Source organism: Microcebus murinus, chromosome 14, assembly GCF_040939455.1.
Source record: "Microcebus murinus isolate Inina chromosome 14, M.murinus_Inina_mat1.0, whole genome shotgun sequence".
Lineage (NCBI taxonomy): Eukaryota > Metazoa > Chordata > Mammalia > Primates > Cheirogaleidae > Microcebus > Microcebus murinus.
Window position 1 is genome coordinate 32,438,453 of NC_134117.1, and position 17,151 is coordinate 32,455,603.

At 36.4% G+C, this 17,151-nt stretch overlaps 1 protein-coding gene across 1 annotated transcript in view; it reads right to left on the bottom strand.

The window, feature by feature from the left end:
• Positions 1-17,151, bottom strand: part of MARCHF5 (membrane associated ring-CH-type finger 5) — a 47,205-nt gene that overhangs the window by 19,749 nt on the left and 10,305 nt on the right. Inside the window, exon 2 of the mRNA XM_012765900.2 lies at positions 13,312-13,514. Within this exon, the coding sequence (XP_012621354.1) occupies positions 13,312-13,514 (203 nt within the window). The remainder of the gene's footprint in view (positions 1-13,311; positions 13,515-17,151) is intronic.

Sequence of the window (17,151 nt, forward strand, 5' to 3'; positions counted from 1 at the left end):
TTCTACTCAGGGCAACAGCAACTCTGTCTCAAAACAAAAACAAAAACAACAACAAAAAACAAACTCCTTCCCCCTGGTGGGGTGGGTTGGTGAGGCTTTCTGCATTAAAAAAAAACACAAAAAACTTTATTGGTTGTATCAGGCTGATAAACCTGTACTCACTGATCAGTCTCATCATAAAAAGACAACTAAGTACCTCATGTTGTGACACAGTAAGAAGCACACAGAACCACCTATGAAATATTCTTGCAAAAAAAATATCATACAGTAATCTGACAAGGTCTAAACAGGAGTTTACAGGAAATGCAGGGGGACAGAACAACATATTAAACAGGGAAGTACTCGTGGGGTATGAGCAATAACAAAACCCAGAACACGGGAAATTCTATAATGAAAAAAAAAAGTCTAATATGACTCTAGTCAGGGTTCCAGAAAATGAGAATGAAAAGAATGAAGGAGAAGCAATATTTGAAGAGATAGAAAAGCTAAGGCTTTTCAAGTATAACCACTTAGGTAGAGAAATAAAGCATAAACTTAAAAACTAGTACAGGGGAAAATATAGTATCAGAGGAGAAAACACTTCAATCCAAAAGATGGTAAGCAAAAGGAAAAAAAGGGGAAAAAGCAGGATGAATAGAATGGACAAAATCTGGTGGTGAAAACTGAACTATATCAGCATCACAATAAATGTAAACAAGAACACAAAAGAATTAAAAATTAAAAAAAGAGATAAATAGGACACATGCAATATCATCAAAAAAGCTGGTATAAAATGGCAAGAGAAACCTGGCAAATACTAAGTCAGCTAAATCATCAAGATCAATATCACCAGTGATGAGTCATGTAGATATTATCTGATATGATGTGATGAAAATGGCACTTTACCTCTGTACTCATAACTTCAACAGATGAGAAAAACATCAGACTAATCCCATTTGAGAGACATTCTACAAAACACCTGACCAATACTCCCCAAAACTGTCAAGGTCAGCAAAAGCAAGGAAAGTCTGAGAAACAGCCAAAAGGAATGTAAGGAGACATGACTAAATGTAATGTATCTTGGAACAGAAAAATTAGTTTTACATTAGGTAAAAACTAAGAAAATTTGAATGAGGTATGGACTTTAATTAATAATAATGTATTGATACTAGTTCATTAATTTTAACAAATGCACCATACTAATATGTTAATAATAGAGGAAATTGGATGTAGGATATATGGGAACTCTCTGTACTTTCTAATTATTTTATAAATCAAAAATTATTCTAAAATAAAAAGTCAATTTTTAAAAAAAGCTCGAGGTGGTACATGGCACGTGCCTGCAGTCCCAGCTACTCAGGAGGCTAAGGTGGGAGGATTGCTTGAGCCCAGGAGTTCGAGGCCAGCATAGGCAACATAGTAGAACCCACCTCTAAATAAAATAAAATCAAATCAAATCAAATCAAATCAAATCAAATCAAATCAAATCAAATCTAAATAAAATAAAGCTGGTGCTGCTACATTATCATGTCTATTCATTATCATATCTATATTAGTACACATGAGTTTAAGACTAAAAAAACATTAATATGGATAAAATAGTCACTACTGAATGATAAAAGGTTCAACTCACCAGGATATTTTATTTCTAAAAGTGAATAGAAGGTAAATGGATGATGGCTTATTAGTACTTATTCCTTATATGTAGTTACGATATACGCCTTTTCCACAAATGAAATATTTCATAATGAAAGAGAAAAAAAAATACCTGAGTGAGCATTCTGCTGTGCTTTGATCAATGCTAAGGAAGCAGATAAAATTAGTTCTGTATATTGGTAGCAGCATGTTGGCAAAGGCAATGGGAAAGCAGGCACTCCAATACGCTGTTGGGAGATTAAATAGGTATAATCTCTACAAAAGCCAATTTTATGATATCTATTATGTTATAAATGCATATAGCTTTAACCCAGCAATTCCATTTCTAGTCATTTATCTTACAGATATATTTGTACACGTGCATAAAAGTATTTCACACAAAGTTGTTTATGAGAGCACTGTTTGTAATAGTTAAAAATTGGAAAGAGCCTATGTGCCCATCAACAGGAGACTGGTTATATAAATAACCACATATCTATATAATGGAATACTATGTAGCTGTTCAAAAAAGCTCTTTATATACTAATAGGAAATGGTATCTACAATACATTGCCAAGAAAAAAAAATTAAATATAGAACAGGGTCCATAGTATGCTAGTCTAGAATATATCAACATATAACCTAATTGTGTTGCACATTCTATTTGCCTCTCTAGGTGTACTCCTTATGCTTCTCCATCCTGCTTTGTGCATTGGGTGGCTAACCAAACAAACTGCATCTTTCAGGCAACCTCTAGCTTCTGATGTGTTCAAATGAGAGGAGAGGCCAGAAAATCAGAGGGTAGTAAAAGTGTTAAGGGAGTTTTTTCCTTGTTTCCCTTACTGCAAGGAGTTCACATTTCTCTGTGTAAGACCACCGGTTCTATTAAGCAGCCCTTCTCCCTCTGCTACAGTTCTTGTTAACAGCTCTCTTCCCTTGTACTTCAAGGCCCAGGAGTGGTAATGGTTTTCCAGCTTGCCAATCTCTAGTATTTCCCTATCCCTTGTTTGTTCCCTTAACTCTGTAGATTTTGTGTATGTGCAGGGAAGGAGGGAGGGGGAAGAGGGAAAGAGAGATAGACAAAAGGGAAGAAAAAGATAAATACCTTGGAATCAAATATTATAAATTTATAAAAATGATAATTTATTACCAATAAATAAAATAAAGCTCATGTAGCTACATTATGTCTATTCTTTATTATCATGTCTACATTATTATACATGATTTTACTTGGCACTATAGCTGGTGGACATAGTAGAAAGAATTTTCATTGAATACCCTACTGTATCCAGTATCTTTGAACTTTTGACCATGTGAATGTATTACCTGGGAGGAAAATATATAAAGTAAACTTAAACATTAAAAGAGTTGGAAAAAAATTGCTTATGAGATATTTTAGTTCTATCTTCTCTTTCACATATTTGCTTTTCTTTTCCATTTCCAGCAAAGCAAATATCAAGAGAAAGGAAAGAGAATAAACCATTTGTTAACATAAGCACCTAGTAATCATTTTGCTTCTTGGCTATACTTCTCTTTTAATTCTAGTAGCACCAACTCATAGAATAATCTTTGTCATTTATCGTATGTGTAATTTATTAACACTATTTCAAATTATTATTAATAGTTCGAATTCATATTATCCCTATTAGTTCTTAAAGTACTTGAAACTACTTTTTATTCACATGTGGCCTGTAGCTGACTCACTGAGTGACAGTAACAAATTCAGCAATTTACAATTCTGGCTCCTTCACTTATTTGCTGGAAGCCCATGGGCTTCCATTAAATAAATTTGCTGAGTCTGTTTCTTATCTGTAAAATGAGGAAGTATCTACTATGTAGAGTTTTTGAGAGGTTTAAATAAAATATAAGCAAAGTGACCAACATAGTGTCTGCAATATAGTAGGGACCTATTAGCAAATGCTAGCTATTGATATCACTGTTAATATTAATAATATTGTAAAACAAAATAATATAAAATTGTAACTATTAATTTTATTTCCTAGTTTCTCTAGAAAGGTTTCTCCTAGGAATTGGTCCAATTATTCATCCCTATGAGTATCTTTCCCTTCTAAGCTTTATAGTCCACTTAAGATTTGAAACTGCTTTTTGAGGATGATTATTATTAGTAAACTTCTATATAAGAAGTTTTAATTAATGTTTAGTTATGAGAACAACAATAAAATAAAGAAATAAGAATAACACTGTAATAAAACTTTAACTTAGGGCCGGCATGGTAGCTCACGCCTATAATTCCAGCACTTTGGGAGGTCAAGGCGAGAGGATCACTTGAGACCAGGCATTCAAGACCATCCTGGTCAATACAATGAGACCCCCATCTCTACAAAAAATAAATAAGTAAACAAGCCAGGTGTGGTGGCACATGCCCATAGCTACTCGGGAGGCTAACATGCGAGGATCACTTGAGACCTGGAGTCTGAGGCTGCAGTGAGCTGCCACTGCATTCCAGCCTGGGTAACAGAGTGAGATCCTGTCTCTGGAAAAAAAAATAATTAAGTTGAAAGCAATCTAAGAATTTTCTATTAATCTAATATATAAGAGAGCTGAAGTGGCTCTACTAACATAATTACTACTAGAAACAAATGACATTTTATCATGGTAAAAGGAAAAATCATTAGGAAGACTTAACAATTATAAACATGTATGCACCTAACAGCCCTCAGAATAAATGAAGCAAAAAAAAAAAAAAAGAAATAGAGAAATAAGCAATTCAACAATAGTTGGAGACCTCTATACCTCACCTTCAATAATGGATATATAAAAGATCAACAAGAAAATAGAACACTATTTTGAAAATACTAGAACAAGCTAGATATTTACTGAACACTCTACCCAACAATAGCAGATTACATATTTTTCACAGGATAAACCACATGTTAAGGCCATAAAACAAATCTTAATATACTTAAGACATCAGATAAACTATGTTCTCTGGTCACGATGACATGAAATTAGAAATCATCAACAGAAGGACATTTGCAAAATTAACAAATATGTGAAAATTAAACACCTAAATAACCAATAGGTCAAAGAAGTCACAGGAAAAATTAGAAAAATATTTTAAGATAAATGAAAACATCGAAACTTATGAGATGCAGCTAAGCAATGCTTAAGAGGAAAAATTTATAGGTGTAAATGACTACATTAAAAAAGAAGACCCAGAGAATGAAAAAACAAGCTATAGATTAGAAGAAAAAATTTGCAAAAGACATACCTGATAATGAACTGTTATCCAAAATATCCAAAGAACTATTAAAAGTCAAATAAGAAAACAAGCAAGGTGATTTTAAAAACGAGCGACTTGGACACTTCCCCCCAAAAGATATATAGATGGCAAATAAAAAGATACTTAACATATGCCATTAGGAAATCATAAATTAAAACAATGATATGCCACTACACATCTATGAAAATGGCCCAAATCCAAAACACTGGCAACACCAAAAGCTGCCAAAAATGTGAAGCAACAGTAACTCTCGTTCATTGTTGGTGGGAATGCAAAATGGTACATCGCACAGCCACTTTGGAAGATAGTTTTGAGGTTTCTTACAAAACTGAACATACTCTTATCATATAATCCAGCAATCATGCTCCTTGGTATCTTCCCAATGAATCGAAAACTTATGCCCACACAAAACCCTGCACGTGGATGTTTACAGCAGCTTTATTCATAATAGCCAAAACTTGGAAGCAATTAAGATGTCTTTCAGTAGGTAAATGGATAAACTGTACACCCAGACAATGGAATATTATTTATTAATAGTGCTAAAATGAGCTATGAAACCATGAAAAACATGGACAAAACTTAAATGCATATTACTAAGTGAAAGAAGTCAAACTGAAAAGGTTACATACTGTGTGATTCCAACTATATGACATTCTGGAAAACGAAAAATGATGGAGAGGGAAAACAAGGAGTGGTAGAAGGATGTTGGGGGAGGGAGGAACAAACAGATGGAACACAGAGGATTTTTAGGGCAGTAAAACTATTCTGCATTATACAATAATGGTGGACACATGTCATTATACATTTTGTCAAAATTCATAGAATGTACAACATCAAGATTAAATCCTAATGTAAGATATGGACTAGTTGGGTGGTGATAATATATCAATGTAAGTTCACTGATTGTAACAAATGTTATCACTCTGGTGCAAGATATTGACAGTGGGGAAAGCTGTGCCTGTATGTGGACAGGGTTATGTGAAAACTGTGCTTTTTATTCAATTTTGTTCTGAACCCAAAAATTCTCTAAAAAGTAAAGTCTATTTAAAAGCAACAAAAAAGGAAAGATTTCAATTGATAACCTAAGCTTCTACCTTTAGAAAAAGAGCAAACTGAACGCAAACCAAGCAGAAGGAAGGAAATAATAAAGAATAGAGTGGAAAAAATGAGATAGAGAATAGTAAAATAGAAAAAGAAAATCGGTAAAACCAAAAGTTCACTGATTCATTCTAGGGGGTGGGGGGAGCAGAAAGTCAACAAAAATGATACACTTTTAATTAAAGTAACCAAGAAAAAAAAAAAAAAGAGAAGATTTAAATGACTAAAATCATGAAAAAAAAAGGGATAGACCTATCAGTCTTATAGGAATATAGTCAGTCTTATATCAGTCTTATAGAAATAAAAATGATTATAAAAAAACACTATGAATGTATGCCAACAAATTAGACAATACAGATGAAAGGGACAAATTCTTAGAAAGACACAAACTACCAAACCAACTCAAGAATAAATCGAAAACATGAATAGACCCATAACAAGTAATGAGATAGAATTAGTTATCAAAAAACCTCCCATATAAAAAAGCCCAGAACCAAATGGCTTCACTGCTCCCAAACATTTAAAGAATTAACACTAATTCTTCACAAACTCTTTAAAAAATTATGTGAGATCACTTCCCAATTTATTCTGTGAGCCAGTATTACTCCAGTACCAAAACCAAAGATACCACAAAAAACTACAAATATCCATGGATATAGACACAAAAGTCCTCAACATGCAAAGAAAATCTAAAAGAGATTATATATCATGAGCAAGTGGAATTTATCCCGGGAACGCAAAGTTGGTCTAATATACAAAAACCAAATAATGTAATATATCATATTAATAGGATTAAGAACAAAAACCACATGATCGTATCAACAGATGCAGAAAAAGCATTTAATAAAATCCAACAGGCCGGGCGCGGTGGCTCACGCCTGTAATCCTAGCACTCTGGGAGGCCGAGGCGGGCGGATTGCTCAAGGTCAGGAGTTCGAAACCAGCCTGAGTGAGACCTCGTCTCTACCATAAAAATAGAAAGAAATTAATTGGCCAACTAATATATATAATATAAAAATCAGCTGGGCATGGTGGCTCGTGCCTGTAGTCCCAGCTACTCGGGAGGCTGAGGCAGGAGGATTGCTTGAGCCCAGGAGTTTGAGATTGCTGTGAGCTAGGCTGACACCACGGCACTCATTCTAGCCGAGGCAAGAAAGCGAGACTCTGTCTCAAAAAAAAAAAAAAAAAAAATCCAACACCTTTTCATGATAAAAGTACTCAACAAACCAGGACTAGAGGGGAACATCCTCAATCTGATAAAGGCTGTTTCTGAAAAACTCAGGTAACATATTCTTATGAGGACTGCTTGAGGCCAGGAGTTCAAGACCTGACTGGGTGATACAGGGAACCCCATCTCAAAACAAACAAAAAACTATATATTCATGCATTGCTCAATGATGGGGATCCATTTTGAGAAATGCATCATTAGGTCATTTTGTAGTTATGAAACCATCATAAAGTATACTTACACAAACCTAGATAGCCTACTACATTAGGCTATAGCCTATTGCTCCTAGCCTACAAACCTATACAGTATACTGTACTAAATACTGTAGGCAATTATAACATCATGGTAAGTATTAATATTTGTATATCTAAATTTAGGAAAGTTACCGTCAAAACATGGCATAAAAGATAAAAAATGGTACACTTGTATGGGGCACTTACCATGAATGGAGCTTGCAGGACTGGAAGTTGCTCTGGGTAAGTCAGTGAGTGAATGTGAAGGCCCAAGACATTATTGTACTCTACTGTAGACTTTAAAAACACTGTACACTTAGCTTACAGTAAATTCATATTTTTGCCCTTTTTCAACAATAAATTAAACTTAGCTTGCTGTAACTTTTTTTACTTTATAAAGTTTTAAATTTAATTTTTTGACTCTTTTGTAATAACACTGAGTTTTAAATACAAAGACATTCTATAGCTGTCCAAAAATATTTTTCTTTATATCCTTACTCTATAAACATTTTTCTATAAAAACATTTTTTTTTCACTTCTTAAACTTTTTGGTTAAAAACTAAGACACAAACACACACATTAGCCTAGACCTACACAGGATCAGTATTATCAATCTCACTGTCCTTCACCTCCTCATTTTGTGCCACTGGAAGGCCTTCAGGGGCATTAACACACATGGAGCTATCATCTCCTATGGTAAAAATGCCTTCTGCTGGAATATCTCCTGAAGGACCTACCTGAGGCTGTTTTGCAGTCAAACAAATTTTTATGTAAGTATACTCTACGATAATTTGAAAATAAAATTAAGAAAACAATTCCACTTATAATAGCATCAAAATAATGGAAGATTTAGGAATAAATTTAACAAAAGTATAAGGTCTGTACACTGAAAACTACAAAACATCACCGAAAGAAATATAATGTGAATTAGTCTCTTCTATCCTTGTGAGTCAAGATCTCTATTTTGAGATACTCTTGTCTGAATTCTTTTTTTTTTTTTTTTGAGACAGAGTCTTGCTTTGTTGCCCAGGCTAGAGTGAGTACCGTGGCATCAGCCTAGCTCACAGCAACCTCAAACTCCTGGGCTCAAGCAATCCTGCTGCCTCAGTCTCCCGAGTAGCTGGGACTACAGGCATGCACCACCATGCCCGGCTAATTTTTTCTATATATATTAGTTCGCCAATTAATTTCTTTCTATTTATAGTAGAGATGGGGTCTCGCTCTTGCTCGGGCTGGTTTTGAACTCCTGACCTCGAGCAATCCGCCTGCCTAGGCCTCCCAGAGAGCTATGATTATAGGCGTGTTTTTGCTTGGCTAAACACAATTACTATCAGGTCTCAAAGTTTATGGACATGATTTATTTTTAATGGAAGACAAAAATCTTTTCAGCTAGTATTCCCTTCATTTTTTTTTTTTTTTTTTTGAAACACAATCATGCTCTGTTTCCCAGTCTGGAGTGCAGTGGCATCATCATAGCTCACACTGCAGCCTTAAACTCCTGGCCTCAGGCGATCTTCTGCCTCAGCCTCCCTAGTTGCTGGGACTACAAGTGCACATCACTATGCCTGGCTACTTTTTCTATTTTTAGTAGAGATGGGATCTCCCTCTTGTTCAGGATTGTCTTGAACTCTTTTTTTTGAGACAGAGTCTCACTTTGTGGCCCAGGCTAGAGTGAGTGTCATGGCGCCAGCCTCGCTCACAGCAACCTCAAACTCTTGGGCTCAAGCAATCCTCCTGCCTCAGTCTCCCGAGTAGCTGGGACTACAGGCATGCGCCACCATGCCTGGCTAATTGTTTCTATATATTTTTACTTGGCCAATTAATTTTTTTCTATTTATAGTAGAGATGGGGTCTTGCTTAGGCTAGTTTCGAACTCCTGAGCTCAAACAATCCACCCGCCTCGGCCTCCCAGAGTACTAGGATTACAGGCGTGAGAGCATGCCTTTTAAGTAGGTGCATACCTACAACTGGCCTAACTCACTAGAAAAAAAAAAAGAAAAAGCAAGCCCTAAGATGGGTGGCAATGAGAAGGATGAATGTCTGATGAATCCTCTAAGGTTTTTGTAATGGAGTACAATAAATTCCTTATTAACAATGAAGAAAATACACTTAACACCATCTCTCCATTCCTGCCATGACCAAGTATCAGAAAAGATGCAGAATTGGCCAGCTAGCCAGACAAACTGAGGCTAAATCCACATGGAAACTTAAAAATAAAACAAAACAAAACACAAACCTTGCTGCACAGAGACCACCCCACAGAATATTAACCATCATCTCTTCCTTTCTGCATCTTATGTCTTTTATTTCTTCTAGCCAGTGTTTATCAAATGTCACATGGGGACCAGTGGTGGTTCCTGGTAATCTATTAATTGGTCTACAGAGTTTGAGGGAAAAGTGACAAAAGTTTCGATCTCAAACATTTCACAAATTTGATAAGATTATGATTTTAATAGAAATTATTTTCGGCCTGTACTTGCTATAACATTCCAAGGGTCACTCAAGCTCTGCAAGGACAATTAAGAGAAGATGGCTTCAGCTTACATAACTTTCACATCATGAGTTGTTTACATTGGGCAAATACGTATTTTGTTACTATCATATTATGTTACATCCCAAATTTAGAAACTGGATCAACGGCTCAAAAGTGTTCAATTAAAAGTGAAAAATACATTTAACTCAGATTGCAATAAATAATTATAGTCTGCTCTTATAGTAAGATCGTCTGATCTTAGAATGGGCTGTGACCAGTAAATTAGGAGTAGTCTGTACTAGGAGACACCCTTGATAGGGACAAGAAGCCACTGAAGTTCACATCATTTTCAACCACTACAGTAAATCAATCAAAGCCTTTATTATGAATTCTGTCATTAAAAGATCAAAACTACAGTCAAAGGTACTTCAACTTCTTTAACAAAACAAGTGTAACTACTGTCACCGCAAAATTAATGACAAATATGCTCAGAAAACAATCTACTGGCAAAATTATATCAGATGACAGTACTGAACATTATGCATGAAGCATGTTATCCAGCAGTCCTCAATCTTTTTGGCACCGGGGATGGGCTTCATGGAAGACGATCCTTCCATGGACCACAGAAAGGAGGTGGGGAGGGGAGAATAGTCTCGGGATGACCCAACTGAACCACATTCATTGTGCAGTCACACTTCTTTACTAATAACAACCCGCACCTGCAGCCACTCCTCAGCACCAGCACCACCACCCCAGCTCCACCCCTGCTCATCAGGCGCCACAGCCTGCCAGCTAGACTCTGCCAAGGAGTGCGCAGCCTAGATCCCTCACATAGGCAACCTACATCCCTCGCATATGCATGCGCAGTCCACAGTAAGGTTCCTGCTCCTATGAGAATCCAATGCCACCACTGATCTGACAGGAGGCAGATCCCATACGGCGATACAAGAGATAGGGAGCAGATGCAAACACAGATGAAACCTTGCTCACTTCCTGCCTACAGCCCAGCGGCCTGGGCCCCAACAGGCCACAGACCAGTCTACCACTGGAGGGTTGGGGATCACAGTGTTATAGTGAGGAAGAACAATTACTTTCACAAATGTACACCCTTAAGTATTTTGTTTTATGGGTGCATGAAACCACTAGTACACACAGCATGAACCAACTCTCAGCATACACCATGTGTAATATATAAATCAAGAAATATAGGCAACTTTTAATTGTGATTATCAATGGAAACATGCTATGGAGAAGGGATTCTCTTTTAAACAATAATTATTTTTGACCCATGACTTGAAAAGGTGTACTATGATCAGTATGGCCAGAGCACTAGCTATGTGTTCAGCAAGGAAGAGTCCACCACCTGAAAGCCAATTAACAAACATGTCTTTATTTACAGAGAACAGTTGGCATTTGACAATGGACTCTTAATTCTTGAGTCATTGTTAAAGAATGCATGGAACATTGTGAATATAATTCAAACTGTGACCCTTGAGCAGATATCTTCAGTATGTTATATCAAGCAAAAAGTTACAAATATAGATTCATCTTCTCTATCTTGTCAAGAGGATAGATTACAACAAGGACTACTCAAATGAAGGATGTAAATTTTTTTCATGACTGATGTCAGGAAAACATTTCTATGATTTTAAGTGTCTAACTCAATGACATATCTCTATGACACACAGTACACTGAATAGCCCGAACCTATCATTTGAGGATGAAATAACAATTCTTAAAGATAAAATATGAAGACCAAATCACGATACAAACGGCTTAACCAAATAGTATGACTTTTCTCCAACAATTAAGCATTTTCTTTCTTTGTTATGGAAAGAAATCGATGTCTTATTAGATATACTTAAAACCACATTCAATTACTGCACTAAACTTGAAAATCTATCTCTTAGAACTGTATTCAACCAAAAGGACAGATCTACATAGTGCCATCTCCCAAACTGAAATATTTAACTTGACTTTCCTGTCGAGTGCCATACATTTGTCAACTTGTATGTAGTTTTCAGTGAAATTCTTGCAATAATTCTGGTTTCTATCTATCTGAATATCTAAAACGTCTAACAGAATCACCATATATTGCTGCTCTAACCAACAATCTATAATTGAAAGGTGGGATTATCTAATTTAGTAAAACTGAAGAGTAGGAAAAGAAACCAATTAAATAAGAAACCATGGGTAGGAAGGAGAGGGAGGGGAAAAAAAAGGAAACCTTAACTTTGACTCTAGTGAGCCACATGTCAAGGTATTGAAAGATGGCAGCAATAATGGCTTTTCCTGATGGTTAGATATTTAAAAATACTGCTGCAATCTCACTATAAAAACATTTTGGATTATTCCATGTTTACTTTATCTAAAATCAGCGGTGTGTATGAAGACCCACCCAGTGGTCCACAAATTTCAAATGTTTGGGAAAACTACTTTCTCTACTATACTACTTTCCTTTCATAGGAAGCTATCATTTCTTCCTATGCATCATGATAGAGAAAACAGACAACCATGGAAATTGTCTTTATTATTAATCTTCTTGCATTAGAAAAACACTTTATTATCTGCATTTATGTTGCCTCATTTTTAAAAATATGGGTATGATTTCAGTATGTATAGTACCTATAAAAAACAATATATATAATAATTGTTCCAATTTATTTCTAATTTCCCCTGAATCCCACTTCACCCAAAGTTATCAAAAATGTTTAACAACTTACGGTATGGCATAAACACCAAAGAGAACACTGGTTCATCAATGTATGGCTATGAACCAGATTATCAATGTGATGGAAGACATAATGGAACAGCCTTAGTTACAGCTTCTTTTAAGTAGTCTGCTATACTTTGCCCCATTCTCAGAGACCTTTGGTTATTCTTTGCCTGCCAATTCCCAGAAAAGAAATGGCAGTTTTCATGAAACACAACCAGATAAACTGGATTCCAAAGACAGTTTAACTTTCTACAGTTTATCTTACTAAATCTTTAATTTCCTTTTTATTCTTTAACAGAAGAATTAAAAAGTATTAGAAAAAACACACTACTGCTTGCTTTCTCCTACATCAACTGTCTCTAGAGAATTAGGCTCAAGTCAGCTTTTCATTATAGTTTTGTTATTTGATTATATACAGTTAGATATGCAAGTTCTTCCTCCTCTCAGTCAGATGGAAAATTAATACACAGACAAATGGATAAATTTGGGGATATAGTAAGGATATCATAAACTGTTAGCAAAACAAATATGTCTCTGACATTTAGAAAGAAAACAGAAAGGAAATATAGAAATTCACAAAAAAGCAAAGAGATGGATCATTTAAAATAAACTTAAGATCACACAGTGATGTGTAATAACATCAAATATATCTTTGTTGTTTTAAAAGATATTCTTTAAAAAAAAAAAAAAAAAAGATATTCTTACCCAACTTTGGAAAAACTATTAAGTATTCAGCATTGCACTGAGGACATGCCACTCTGGCTGTACTGTTTCCTCTTTGTTTTTCATCTACCCAGCGTTGTAGACAAGCCTGGTGAACCCATTTTGTAGATCCTCTGCACCTGCATGGTCTCACCCATTCAGCTGTTCTATCATCTTCATCAGTGGCAAAACACACCCAGCAACTTCTGTAAATTAAAAGAGAAAATGACGACATTTATCTTTAGGATCCCAGCCACCTCGACATTTCCACCCTCACTGCATAGGATGAGCCTACTATGTTACATTGCATACCTTCTGTCCTGGATTAAAAAACTAAGAAGACAAAACAACCAGTATGTTCCCAGCAGAGGAGTTTCATTTTCTGTTTGTCCTTATCTTTCTCTGTATAATCTTATCTTTTCTGGATTTTGTTTGTATGCAATTTCCTCCATCTTTCTAGTAATTCTTCACCTTCTGTAATGAAACCAGCGTGCAAAGAGACAACCCTCAAGCTGCTTTTGGTTTACAAGATCTAATAATTCTTTGAGAAGTAAGTAGTAAGCAAAGGAATATGTGAAATTCAGTATTCTCCCCATTTCAACACTGCCAATTTTTTTTTTTTTTTTTGGAGACAGAATCTCTGTCACCCAGGGTAGAGTGCAGTGGTGTCATCACAGCTCACTGAAACCTCAAACTCTTGAGCTCAAGTGATCCTCCTGCCACAGCCTCCAGAGTAGCTGGGATAGGCCACCACATCCAGCTCATTTTTTCTAGTTTTTGGTGGAGATGGGGTCTTGCTCTTGCTCAGGCTAGTCTCAAACACCTGGCCCCAGGAAATCCTCCCATCTCGGCCTCTCAGAATGTTAAGATTATAGGCATGAGCCACCGTACCAGGGCAACACTACCAATCTCTTGAACTTAGAAAAACAGTATATTACACAAGTGATTTTGCATATAATCTCATTCAATTTTCAACTGAGAAAAAAACCCCACCCATTTCTCTTACTGGTAAAGTATAACTGTAAGATGATAGAATATTAAATTTTTTTAAAAGAGCAAAAAGGAGATGAAGATATTAGGATAAACTATTTTAGGATAGTGATAAGTATGGGTCTACATATTTCCATTACAGGTATGACTAGTTTTCCTTTTTTTGGAATGAAATTTTAAGACATTTTCCTACTTTGCTTTTTTTTGGTTTGAATAATTGTGTGGTGGCACCCACGTTGCTTTTAAAAGTACTTCATGAAGTCTAATTTTTTCTTATGGAATTAGGTTGCAATTCCTTATTTTTTCTCCCAATTAACACAAGTTTTGACACAGATTTCCATTAGGGCAAATACAGTTTAATTCAATGAGACTATTCTTCTCCTTCCCCCATTAATGTTTATACAAGTGGAAATAACTGCTAATTAATGCTTGTTACCTACTGTGCACTTTTCACTTAATTGGATAAGTGGCCTCTGTCAGAACAACTAGTTTAACTATGATCAGTGGGAAAGACTATATAGTCAGGTAGTATAGATGGGTGAGATCTCTAGTCTTTGTGGAACAACATGAATTTCAATTGTATTCCAATTAAAACATTTCAATTAGAACTGGAAAAAAACTGAACTGAATCCATGGCAACAATGTCCAAAATTGTGATTTTTATTCAGCTTTCAAATTGGTCAGGTTTCACAGGATCTAGGTAGAATCAGGAGCATTTGTTTAGCATTTTGACCTTCTGACTCACTTCAGCTAAGCTGTCTGGGCACTCATTGCTGTCTCATGGTTTCTCAAGATCTTGGAGTAGAGGGGGACAGCAGAAATTTAGTGTTTAAGGTACAACACCAATTCCTATTTTCTAGGAACAAACAATATCCCACATTTCCTATGAAAAATTACTCTTGCCTCCAATATCAGCCATATATGTGGTTTAGGCAGTTAGTACTGGCCCTATTCCCAGCTCCTGGGAAGAGTAACCCTTAGACTGGCCATTGTATCTCATCCCCCAGATTACAGCGATTGGAAGGCTGGGCCCTTAATGCTGGTTTTCCAGAGTCAACATCAAAATGTTTGCTGGGAAGGTTGGTACACAGACTTTTTCTCTTTTGCTGGGCTTAGAGGCAGGAGGATGTGAAGCTACTGTTGCTAGGGGAGCCACCAAGTAGAGCCTTAAGAGGAAGCAAAGGTGAAAGATGGAAAACTGATAGCATTGTTTGAGACATGGATCAAGTTGTGCTGTGACTAAAGCTAAATATACCCTTGTACTGTTCATTTACATAGACCAATAGATTATTCTTCTTTTTGGGAGGTTTAACCAATTTGGGTTGCATCACGTGCAACCAAAACAATCTGGACACAGAATGGTGGGTATTAAGAGATGGCCCCAACACAATCATATAATGTCAACTTAAATAGTTTTTATAAGTAAACTTAGTATTTTTTGTCAAAAACTTTATTTCCGGCTGGGAATGACTGAATACATATATTGTACTGCCACAGTTTTTATTAATTTTTTATGATGCTTTCTTTACAGTTGACAGAAGTATCCTGCATATATTCTCATTCGTTATTACCAGAGATAATTCTTGGTATTGTCTTTGAGCTTTTATGTTTATACTTTAAATGAAATTGTTTTGGCTGGGTGCAGTGGCTCCCGCCTGTAATCCTAGCACTTTGGGAGGCAGAGGTGGTAGATTGCTTGAGATCAGGAGTTTGAGATCAGTCTGAGCAAGAGCAAGATCCCATTGCTACTAAAAACAACAACAACAAAAACACAAAGGCTGGGTGCAGTGGCTCACTCAAGGTCAGGAGTTCGAAACCAGCCTGAGCAAGAGCAAGACCCCGTCTCTACTAAATACAGAAATAAATTAATTGGCCAACTAAAAAAATATATAAAAAATTAGCCAGGCATGGTGGTGCATGCCTGTAGTCCCAGCTACTCGGGAGGCTGAGGCAGAACGATTGCTTGAGCCCAGGAGTTTGAGGTTGCTGTGAGCTAGGCTGACGCCACGCCACTCACTCTAGCCTGGGCAACAAAGTGAGACTCTGTCTCAAAAATAAAAACAAAAAAACTTTATTTCCTACTGACCAGAACGTGCATAGAAAACTTAACCTCATTTGCAATGCAAGTACTTTGAGTCTTGTAATCTTTTCTACTTCTTACCCGGGGCAAAACATACTCTCGAGTAGCTCTGAGACTACAGGCATGTGCCACCATGCCCAGCTAATTTTTTTATATCTATTTTTTTAGTTGGCCAATTAATTTGCTTCTATTTTTAGTAGAGATGAGATCTCACTCTTGCTCAGGCTGGTTTGAACTCCTGACCTTGAGTGATCCTCCTGCCTTGGCCTCCCAGAGAGCTAGGATTACAGGCGTGAGCCACCCTGCCCAGCCCAAAACATACTCTTGATAAAAAGTACTAACAAAGGCCAGGCGTGGTGGCTCACGCCTGTAATCCTAGCACTCTGGGAGGCCAAGGCAGGTGGATTGCTCAAGTTCAGGAGTTCGAAACCAGCCTGAGCAAGAGTGAGACCCTATCTCTACCATAAATAGAAACAAATTAATTGGCCAACTAATATATATATATACATATACATATATATATAAAAACTAGCCGGGCATGGTGGCGCATGCCAGTAGTCCCAGCTACTCAGGAGGCTGAGGCAGGAGGATTGCTTGAGCCCAGGAGTTTGAGGTTGCTGTGAGCTAGGCTGACACCATGCCACTCACTGTGGCCTGGGCAACAAAGCAAGACTCCGTCTAAAAAAAAAAAAAAAAGGTACTAACAAAGATAAAACCAAACATTTTGAAATTTAAGCTTTCTACTCATAATGCCATAACATTTACATTCCAGG